This window comes from Bos grunniens, chromosome 15 (assembly GCF_055505025.1).
Source record: "Bos grunniens cultivar Pamir isolate PY7600 chromosome 15, Bosgru_T2T1.0, whole genome shotgun sequence".
Classification (NCBI taxonomy): domain Eukaryota; kingdom Metazoa; phylum Chordata; class Mammalia; order Artiodactyla; family Bovidae; genus Bos; species Bos grunniens.
Window position 1 is genome coordinate 28,587,617 of NC_141179.1, and position 10,912 is coordinate 28,598,528.

Genomic DNA, 10,912 nt, shown 5'->3' on the forward strand with positions numbered 1-10,912 from the left:
AGCATCTTCGGCAGGATTGAAAGGATGGAGGTGGCTCTTCCCCTTCCCTGCTAGGAGTCCTCAAAGGTGCTGCAAGGCCTGCTTCAGCATGTGACCCTGCCTCACCAACTCCCCCCACTCCCCAATTTCCCATCACAGCGACCTGGAGGTCCAAGCTCAGAAGAAGCAGGACTTGTTGAAAGAGCTGGAGGTAAAGGACAGTAACACTTCCCCACATTTGGAGCCCGACCTCCTCCTTGAGGACCTGAGGAGATCCCCCCGGACGGTGAGCTGCTCTTGGAAGGGTCAGGGTGGCTGGAGTTGGGCGGGGCTCTAGGAGGGGTTGAGGTCCAGGAGGGATGGGTCTTCAGCAGGGGGAAGTGGGTAGGAGGGGCCCCTGGGGGGTGGGGCTCCAGGAAGGGTCCTGACTGTTCTGCCTAGGACTTTTTAGTCTCCTATTCTTATCATTCCTAGCCCTACTTCTCCATCAGTCAAATTATATATCTGTAAGTGGTGCTCGGTGGCTGGCAGAACCATTGTCTGGGCCCCTAGGAGGGACTTCAGGGTCCATTGAGCCTGTAGTTACCTGATGTTGTTATATTCAGTGGGTGTTTTCTACTACGTGTGTCTTATGAACCAGACTAAAGAGGTATCCTTCTCTCTCTTCCCAGAGCAAGGAGACTGACCTATCCTTGGACAGGTGCGTTCCAATAACCTGTCCTGTTTTGGGTTGAGGATCCAGGAATGGTTGAGTGAGGACGTGCGTCAGGGCTGGGGACTGATCTGGGCCCATGGTCTCCAGTGGGGCTTGGTTTGAGGATAGGGGCTGGGGCCCTGAGGAGTCTTCTGTGACAAGCCAGGAAGGTGCCCAGGGTGATCACTGACACAGCACGCTGGCATGGACTGACCCTTGCATGAGGGTCAGGCTGATGGGAGAGTCTGGCCGTCTCTGGAGGCCTCAGGTGCGGCTCCTGTCAGGGTCGGGGTGGGAGGACTGGAGTGCACAGCGTGCGTGCCCCACGCCGTGGGTCTCGAGCAGCGGCGTCCCCACCCTCTCCTAGCCCTGCGGTCTGTGCTCAAGCTGGACATCTGCTGGGGCAGTGCTCGTGACCCACAGCAGGAGTCCACAGTGCGTGTGTCCCCGCTCCACCCCCTGCCCTGCCCTTCTGCAGCGCTCGGCACTACCTCTCTGCTGAAGGGGTGGCTCTCCGCAATGCCAAAGAGTTCCTCGTGCAACAGTCGCGCTCTATGCGGAGGCGGCAGACAGCTCTGAAGGCCGCCCAGCAGCACTGGCGCCAGGAGCTGGCCAGTGCTCAGGAGGCGGACAAAGACCCCCCAGGCACCAAGGCCCTGGAGGACGTGTGCAAGGACCTGGAGGAGGTCAGGAGCCCCGGGGGCACTCAGCCACGTTGGGGGTGGGGGGACGGGGGCAGGAAGCTGGCCCTCCCTTTGGGCTCGCCCTCAGATCATGCCCAGGGCTCCCTGTGAGTGGTCAGGTAGGCGCAGGGTCATTGGACAAGTCTAGGGAGACCAGACAGGAGACGGAGGTTATGGATCACCACAAGGATGGAAGCTCCTTACACTCACCTGGCAGTGCAGAATGCTCTCTCTGTTAGGAAGTCATTTGGGCCTCACAGTAACCAGAGACGACGTACAGGGTTGTAGTGGTGTTCCCATTTTCTAGAAGTTCCACATTGCTTGGCCATTCCATCACACTCAAGACTTTACTCATAAGTGAAAATCTTTTGAGCACACTCAGCATAAGCCGAATTCCCTGTTTTCCTTCTCTGAGACTCTAATTTGTAATGAAAAGGAGATGTCTTCATGGTTATTATTAGTGGGATCACACGCTTCTTTGCCATGTGAGGATCTTGGCAGAAGATTATGTCTGGTCTCTTAGAGTTCTAATGATGCTCAGAGCTGGTGAGGGATTGTGGGCCCTGTGGCCCCTAAGTCTGGCAGTGGGGCAGCAGAGGGTCAGAGGTCAGTACCTCTGGAAGGGCAGCCTTCCAGGGGCATCTGCATTCCACCCCCAGGGCCTGGAATTGCTCTGCTGAATCCCTGCTCTTGAGGATGGGGGTAGTAATGGTAGTTGGAACAGTGATGATAAGAATAACCATTTGTTTAATAGTAACTGTTTTGAGAATTTATTAGATGTAGGCATAGTGGAGGGCACGTATCATATGTTCTCTCTTCTAATCTTCAAGACCCTATGAAAAGTTTATTTTTTTTTTTGGATGCATATCCAGAGTTCAGTAATTTAAGCTCACCCAGATCACCCAGCCAACAAACAGCAGAGTGGGGGGACTCCTGCATGTGCCTGTGTGGTTAGTCACCATCTTCCTCCTTCCCTTCCTCCCTGGCTGCAGGAGACCAGGCACCTGGATGAGATGAAGTCAGCCCTGTGGAAAGGCCACGACCTGCTGAAGAAGAAGGAGGAGAAGCTGCATCAGCTGGAGTCCTCTCTCCGGGAAGAGGTGCAGCCCAGCCTGGCCCCAGCTTCCCTCTTCTGTTCTGGGATTCGGTGGGGGGTCTTGGGTCCCATGTTGGGGCAGCTTAGGCCCAGGATTGGCAGTAGGCTTGGGGCTTCTGAGCTGCTGAAAGTGGCTGTGACTTCAGCTCTGACTGTCGAGCACATTTGGGGGTTTGGGTATCTGTGCTGAGACGTCCTGAGCAGACTTGGATCCTCTTGCTGAAGGTTCTCGGGAGAGGGCTGGCCCTGCCCTGGTGCCCGAGGAGAGGCGTGCCTTGAGGGCCAGGAATAGAGGCTCCTCGGTTTCGCTACCCCTGGGCCTCATAGGCTTTCCTCTGGATGCCTGAGATGTGGGTGCAGAAGGAGCTAGAAAGACACCGTGGGGGTGTTTACCGGGGTGAGGGTGGGGGCCTGCCTGACCCTGGTGGTCTTACTGCCTATATCTCCAGTGGCTGAGTTCTCTCAGCCTCACTTGCAAGGCAGCCTGTGCCTCCCCCAGAACTTGGGACCCAAAGAGCCTACCCACCAAGTCCTCAGCTGTTACGAGAGCAGGAAGCACAGGGCAGGTGCCGTCCTCAACTGCTGCATCTTCCCACCAGGCTTCAGATGAGGACATGCTGAGAGGACCCCCGACCAAGAAGGTGGTGACCTTTGACCTCAGCGACCTGGAAGATGGGAGCAGTGACAGTTCTGACTCTTGCCCCCTGCCTCTCTGTGAGTGGGCGGGGGGAGGATAGTGATGCAGCCCCTCCCCACAGCCCTGCAAGAGAGGGCCCCCCTGCCGTGCCGGTGTCCAGAGCAAGTGGTCAGCAAATGCCCTGGCAGAAGTGAGCTGGCTGGGTTTGCAGGGCCCAGAGGCTCCGGGGAGACCTTCTGAGCGCACAGGGGTCTCTCAGCAAGAGATGTGTCCCTCTTGGCCTTTCCTGGAGGGCCTCTCCCTATAGACGCTTCTGAAACACTGAAGCCGTGGGGCTTTTGTTGAGAGGAACAGGGAAAGGGGTAGGAATGTGGGCCAGTAGGGTGCAGTACCTGCCAGGCCGTTCTCCACCCTCCGCCTCTTCCCTTTGCAGTCAACCTGACCCCAAGCCCCACCTTCCCCAACAAGATCCATTACCTGAGCAGCTCCCTGCAGAGCATCAGCAGCCAGCTCAACGGGGTGCTCGGTGTTCTGGGCAGCCTCAACGCCCAGCCGCCACCGCTCTTCACCTCCACGCCTGTGCCGCTCCCCACCCAGGCCTCCAGGAGCACCCTGGCTCCCCCCCACCCGTCCCTGACCCGGGGCTCAGCCTCGTCCCCAGCTCGGCCCGTGTCTGCCCAGTGGACCTGGGACCCGGGGCTAGGCCCCAGGCTCTCTTCCTCTGCGGCTCAGACAGTGGATGACTTCCTGGTGGAGAAGTGGCGCAAGTATTTTCCAAGTAAGCCTCCCTCTGGGCTGTGGACAATTCTGGCTCAGCCTCCCCACCTCCCTCCTCTGCCTGCCCCTCACCCCCAGCTTTGGCATGGCCCCCAGACTCTCAGGGTCCCTGGGAGGACCTTGCTGCTCGCCCTGTGGCTGGAGGCCCTCTGGGTCAAGGACGGGTTACCTGATGGGGCCTTTATGATGGATTCTAGAGCTCAGCTGAACCTGAGGAGGTCACTTGTCAGAGTTGTGATTGCTGCCATCTTGAGTGTTATATATTATGGGCCAGGCATTTTATATATGGTTTTTCACTGAGTCCTTATAATAACCCTCTGAAGTTATTCCACACTTTTATCCCCATTTTACAGATGGGGAAACAGACTCAGAGGTTAAGTAATATCCTCCATGGTACCACAGACTGGATTTTGACCCCATGTCTGTGACTCTGGGGTTTGTAGCTCTTTGGCTGTATGTGGCTTCCTCTGGTCTCATGGCCCTGCTGAGGAATGTGAAAATCCATAAAAACAGTTATTTGAAGGAAGAGCTTCTACCTTCTTGTCCCTACCGAAACTGAAAAGTAATTTCAGTTTTAGAAATAAGTAGGACATTTCCTGGGTACTCTCTCTCTCACCCTCAGAAGCTTTTCCTGTTTTTGGTTTGGGTCACTGCCTTTGCAGTTTCTGGGTAGGGGGAGGTGAGAAGGGGCTGGCTTGGCTAAACTGCTGCTCATTTCTGCCTGTTTCCCTCATACTTTTCCAGCTGGCATCCCGTTCCTCAGCAGTGGCCCTGCCCCCTTGGAAAACAGGCTGGGCTATGTGTCTGCCGGGTAAGCCTCCCTGTGGGCTCAGGGTGGAGCCACTCCGTTCAGCTGCAGCTCCCAGGGCAGGTGGAACCTGGTGACGGGATCAGAAGGCCCTGTCACATCACCCAGACATTAGGTCCCCCAGGCCATGAAGCCACTGAGGTCCCAGTGGGGGCAGGCTGGCCTTACCTGAGCCAGCCCCATGAGGAAGCTGCCCAGTGGCACCCTGGGAAGAGATGGGATCTGGTCGTGGAGTGAGGCCTTCGTCTCTGCCCTGAGCTGTTTGTCTGCTGCACACGGCTCCGTTCTTCCCCCAGACCTGCTGAGCAACATCTGGAGGGAGTGGGGGCTCCCTGTGGGGGAGACAGATGGGCAATTATTGAAACTTGTTATTAATTTCCCCTTCATCTTATTCCTTGCCAAATGTACCCCTCCTTGATGTGTCCCTGCAGGCTCCCAACCATAAGTACAGCCCCTCTCACCCTTTAGCCAGCTTGGGAGCTGATGCTGGGAAGGTATTTGAGTTGATAGAGAGGAAAGTGTTTGCTGATGAGATTGGCTGGGCACAGGCAGACGTGGGAGCCTTGAAGTTGGGCGCATTCATCCAGGATGGGGGCTCCACCCTCTTCCCTTTTGGAAATGGATGCTCCTCACCCCAGAGGGGCACTCTTGCTGTGCTCCTGCCTCCTCTCCCCTCCCTGCAGTGAGCAGCTCCGCCGCCTGCAGCATCCCTCTTCCCGAGTCCCACAGGTGGGCGCCTCCAACTTGCAGGACATGATCGCGGCTAACCGAAAGTGGCTAGAACATTACAAGAATGACCCCAAGTTGTATCCTTTTAGCTGCCTCCCAAACCCTGATCCCTTCCCGCTCTAACTGCCAGGGCAGGTGGGCCCTAGGCAGGGTGGGGGCGTCCCAGGAGGGTCCCGTCTGGCCTGTGACTCCTCCCCAACCGTGCTCAGCTGACTGCAGAGTTCTCCTTCACCTTGTGGCCAGACCTCTCTTCTCCTCGGTGGCCAAGCCAGCGGCTGGTTCCAGCTTCCTGCAGCTGGACCTGGATGAGAACAACAGACTGAAAATCTATCACTACTGAGGCGCTGAGCCGGGGGGCAGCCTGGCCTCTTCTGCACCCAGACTATGTGCCCTACTTGCTGCCTGCACGTTACTCCCCTGATAAAGCATCCTCCCGGCCCCGCTCTGTGCTGCTTGCCTCACTGGGAACTTAGAGGAGCCCCGGGGCACCAGGGGAAACGGATGGTGTCACCGGGAACAGTAAGCCACCCCTAGCCTGTAGCATCTCAGGCTGCCCTGTGTGACTTCTGCGTGAACCTGGCACCACTGATGTAGGGCAGCGGGGGCAGAGTTGGCGGTGGAGGAGCTCCTGCTTCAGAGGCCAGGGGACTCCTTTGGAGTAGAGTCAGTCTGTTGGACCTGTGGGGCCCGCTTGGAGCTCCCAGGGTCACATATGTGGTCCCTCACTCCCCAGAACAAAGTCCCCCCGGCATGTTTGTACTCTGGGACCAGGGCCCACCTCTCTAATACCTCAGCCCTGTAGAGATCAAGCTTTTTTTTTTTAATGTCCCCTTTCCTGAGCACTCTGTCTCACCTTTTGACTTATCTCAGGATTGGGCCCAAAGCCCTGTGGGCGGTGGCTGGAGGCTGGCCCCAGAAGTTTTGCCAGCTGTCTTCTCTCTGCTCGTCCTGGGCTTTCCTCAGGGGCTTTCCTCAGGAGCACTTCCTTCCCCCTGTCCTGGGGCTCCTCCCCAGAGCATTCTAGCTACATTCTCAGGTCTCGGGCACCCAGCTTCCAGGAAGCCAGTGAGCCACGGGAAGAGACTGGGAGGGCTCACCATGGTTTCCTCTTCCTGGATCACCTCGGGTATATATGTGTGTTGTTTCCGTCTGTCTTTTCCACCTGTGCCGTCCCTGCCGCCCCTTCTCAGAGCCTGGAGACTTGTTCTGAAGGAGGTGAGGGGCTGGGCCCATGCCTGCCGTCTAGCACAGCACCCTGCCACCCTTCCCACATCAGCAGGCTCCTTGAGGGGACATGCAGGCAGTGCTTAACATCTGCCCCATCGTTTAAATAAAATGCACCCCCTTTGCTTGTCTTGAAAGTGGTGGGGGTTCCCCTGCCTCTCCAGTGCATAGAAACCACCTCTCCACCCCTCATTTCTTTGGATAAGGAACTGAGATCCCATTGGCTTGTTTACCCCCAGGTACTTTTTTTGGCATCAGTCTACCACATAGGATGTCCATTTTTGTTCATTCTGTGTGCTTCGGGAATAGCTCATGTGCTGCAACCAACTTTGGTGACAATCCTGTGTTTTATACATCAATTAAATCTCTGCAGGTCCATTTGCTACACAGTAGCTGTGTGAATGTGTCTCCTTTTTGAAGGCCTTTGCTTCCTTCTGCTTAAGAATAAAGGGAAGGAAATGAACATTCACAGAACACCTAGGGCTCCCCTGGTGGCTCAGTGATAAAGAATCTGCCTGCTAGTGCAGGAGACACAGGTTGGATCCCTGGTCTAGGAAGATCCCACATGTTGTGGAGCAGCTAAGCCTGTGAGCCACAGCTACCGAGCCTGTGCTCTAGAGCCCATGCCTTGCAACTAGAGAAAGCCCACCCGCAGCAACGAAGACCCAGCAAAGCCACGCATAAAATATTTTTCAAAAAGAATACCGCACTGTTGAATCTAATCACAACAAACCTGTTATGTAGTTAGTTTCAGCTCCATTTCTGTGAGTGAGAAAACCAGGGCCTGAAGTCCTGGAGTTGAACTCCTGGAGTTTAAATGCCTGAAGCTCCCTACAAGCACGGAGCCTCACACCTCGTGGCTGTGTCCTCAGAGCACTCTGCCCTTTGGAGTAGTGCTGGGGGCACTTAGCCCCCAGCTGAGTTCTCCCTCATCATGCCCCAGCTCCACCTACCAGCCGGAGACTCACCATGCCACTTCCCAGGGGCTACTCGACCCTGTTTCTTCACGCAAAGGTGAGCTCTCTGAAGTTCTAAGCTGGCAAAGTCAGGTGGGTTTTTTTCCTGCTCCAGTGGTGTGAATAGCCTGTGTGGTCTTGGATTTATAGCAACAAAATTGCCAGAAGAACCAGCTGAGAAATTTGCATTTCATGGACTTGCAAAAGAAGACCAACGTAAAGACAAACATACAAAGATACCTAGCCTTTTGAGTCTGAGCCGCTCTGAGGATGGGAGGGAGAAAGGTGCTGAGAGGAGCCTGCAGATGACTTGTTCAGCCCACTCGGATCTCACCGTGGAGGAGGTGGCCCAAAAGAGATTCCGGGAAAGGCCAGAAGTACAGTCGGTGCAGCAGAGGTGAGACCAGACCTGAGCAGTCCTGACTGGGGCTTCAGGAAAGAGGGTTTTAAAAAGGATATTTATTTTGAACAGCCTCTGCATTCACATGGCTTTGTATTTAACTGGTACAAAAGTCAGTTCATCCATGGGCCATCTTGAAGGTAACAAATATACCAGTTCTTTCTGGGGATTTTATACAAATACAAAAAAAAAAAAAGGAAACTGTTCTGACTCACTTCCCTTTTACAGGTGGGATAAAGGTCATTCCTACTGTGGGGATCGGACAGTTTCCCAGAGCTCTTCTGTGATATGTTTATTTCCTCTTTTTCTTAAGGGAGACCCATTGGGCATGATTATAGCCCCTCTACCATGGAAGCTTCCACACAGAATGGCTGTATGGAGAGTGGGGAAATAACCCTGGCCTTAGGACACCTGGGTTTACTTTTCGCTCTGACATTTACAAGCTCTGTGACCTCAACAGGTCCTTTCTGGGCCCATGTCTTCCCTGGTCAAAAGCTTGAAGCCCGAATGCACAGTCCAGGGATGAAGCAGGGTGGCTGTCTCAGATTTGGTGACTGAGAGGTCTGCCCTGGGTGGGGAGCTGCCTCATCCAGTGGCCTAACACAGGGCTTGGATGGGGAGGGGTGCTGGCAGCTCTTGCCGCCTGTTCCTCCAGCAGCTTCTTTGGGGAAGGCAGGGAAGTGATGGTTTAAAAAAATAGCACCTGCCCTCAGCAGTGTCGATGAGCTGGAACATCTTGTTCCTCCTTTCTTCCCGCATCTCCAGTCTTCCTCTCCTGCCTCCCTGATTGGCTTTGCCACCTCCAGCAGGTACATACAGAGGGCCCAGGGAAGGGCAGTGTAACGCCATTTTTCATCATGGAGGAGAGGGGCATCTGCTCTTGAGGGGTCCTGCTCAGGTTTAAATGCAGTGGAAGTGTGAATCAAAGGTTCACTTTATCCTCTCTGTGCCTTGAGTCTCATCTCTTTAAAATGGGGTTAATAGCAAAATCTAGCCAAACTGAACAAAACACTAAACAACCCAACTGAAAAATGGGCAGAAGACCTAAATAGACATTTCTACAAAGACAAACAGAGATGCTCATTATCACTAAGTATTACCAGAAATACAAATCTACATTGAGGTACCACCTCACATCAGTCAGAACGGCCATCACTAAAAAGTCTACAAATAACAAATGCTGGAGGGGATGTGGAGAAAAAGGAACCCTCCTACACTGTTGGTGGGAATGTAAACTGGTGCAGTCAGTATGGAAAATAGTACGGAGGTTCCTCAAAAAACTAAAAATAGAGTTGCTGTATGATCCAGCAATCCCCCTCCTGGGCATATATCCAGACAAAACTATAATTCAAAAAGATACACGCAAAAAAAAAAAAAAAAAGATACACGCACCCTTATGTTCATAGCAGCCCTATTCACAATAGCCAAGAGATGGAAACAACCTAATATCCATCAACAGATGAATGGATAAAGAAGATGTGGTACATGTATACAATGTAATACTACTCAGCCATAAAAACAGTGAAATAATGCCATTTGCAGCAACATGAATATGTCTAGAGATTGTCATACTAAATGAAGTCAGTAAGAGAAAAACAAATACCATCTGATATCACTTATATGTAGAATCTAAAATATGACACAGATGAACTTACCTATGAAACAGACAGACTCAGATATAGAGAACAGATCTGTGGGATTGGGAGTTTGGGGTTACAGATGCAAATGAGTATGTATACGATGGATAAATAGCAGGGTCCTACTATATAGCACAGGGAACTATGTTCAATATTCTGTTTTAAACCATAACAGAAAAGAATTTGAGAAATATATAGCTCAGTCACTTTGCTGGATAGCAGAAATTACCATAACATTGTAAATCAACTATTAAAATTTAAAAATAAAAAAGATTTAAAAATAGGAGTATCTAGCCCATAAAGTTGTTATGGGGATTAAAGAAGTTAATCCATGTAAAGTTCTCAGAACAGTGTTCAACACATAGTAAGGGGAATGATGGGTATTCCTCACTTTCCCCCATTCCCAATAGCAACTATCAACTATTCATGGATAAGGCACTGCTGAGAGAACCCTAGAACCTGGGAGCAAGGCTGAAGCACCCTCTGTACCACAAAGACCCAGGCATATTGCCTTAGAGGGGGTAAGAGGAACAGCTACACACTGACCACATTGCCTCTCCCCCAAGCTGGCACAGCCCCACACGGAGAGGTCTCCCCTGAGACTATGGTTCTTCCAGAGGGAAAGAGCCTGGGAGTGACATCCAGCACCCCCAGCATTGTGGGTCAGTTCATGGGAGTCCTTGCTCTGGTTTCACCCCACTGGGATCACAGGAGACGGCGAGGCTCAGCCATTGGGAATCATGGAGAAGGTGGAGGGGCTTCCAGCACTGGGTCTTGGCAGACCAAATTTGTACCTGCAGAGACCAATTATAGTCCCAATCTGTGGCTTTGCTCATCTGCAGAGCAAATCAACAGTGCCACATGGCCAGGGAACTTGGCAGAGTGCATGCAGGTCTGCATGACTCAAGCCCTCAGATGAGGAGTTCCACCAGCACCGGAGCCTGGCCAGCTCACTCCAAGGTGGAAGAGTTGAGTTATACAGTCCTGCCAGCTCTGGTGTGCCTCTCAGCCTCTCCCAGCCGGAAAGCCTACTCAGGAAAAATCTGGGAGTTGTCTGAAATGGGCCTCCCAGTCCCACCCAGGCGGGAGAACAGACATAGCCTTACCTCCTGCCAATTTGTTTTTTTGCCCATTAAGAGGAAGGGCTGCTTGAGAACACCTGAAAACTGCTATGTAATCCATCAATGCTTGAGCCCAGAGGCAGGTGGGCAGAGCTGATCACCCCTAGCAAGGGTAGTAGCCCTGGTCAGGCCAGGGAACTTGGGGCACACGTTGGTTTCAGTCAGGACCAC

General features: G+C 53.2%; 1 protein-coding gene and 1 long non-coding RNA gene across 26 annotated transcripts in view; one reads left to right on the forward strand and one right to left on the reverse strand.

The window, feature by feature from the left end:
* Positions 1–7,016, forward strand: part of CEP164 (centrosomal protein 164) — a 72,142-nt gene extending 65,126 nt beyond the window's left edge. For 23 of the 24 annotated variants that reach the window (XM_086339412.1, XM_086339414.1, XM_086339413.1 and 20 more), the window contains 9 exons: positions 139–265; positions 651–679; positions 1,152–1,359; positions 2,349–2,456; positions 3,052–3,166; positions 3,523–3,867; positions 4,611–4,677; positions 5,358–5,480; positions 5,647–7,016. In XM_086339412.1, coding sequence (XP_086195538.1) covers positions 139–265; positions 651–679; positions 1,152–1,359; positions 2,349–2,456; positions 3,052–3,166; positions 3,523–3,867; positions 4,611–4,677; positions 5,358–5,480; positions 5,647–5,743 — 1,219 coding nt within the window. In that variant the 3' untranslated portion in view covers positions 5,744–7,016. Of the gene's footprint in view, positions 1–138; positions 266–650; positions 680–1,040; positions 1,360–2,348; positions 2,457–3,051; positions 3,167–3,522; positions 3,868–4,610; positions 4,678–5,357; positions 5,481–5,646 lie in introns of those variants that run through there. The other variant, XM_086339427.1, reaches the window with a different exon arrangement.
* LOC147357516 (uncharacterized) lies at positions 2,982–5,706 on the reverse strand. Of its 2 annotated transcripts, none has more exons than XR_015141897.1 (3): positions 5,636–5,706; positions 4,843–5,006; positions 2,982–3,117 (listed from the first exon to the last, which is right to left on the reverse strand). It is a non-coding gene; the product is annotated as an uncharacterized LOC147357516 (long non-coding RNA). The 2 variants fall into 2 exon arrangements; XR_015141896.1 differs by lacking the exon at positions 5,636–5,706 and adding an exon at positions 5,136–5,451.
* Positions 7,017–10,912: the final 3,896 nt, after the last annotated feature.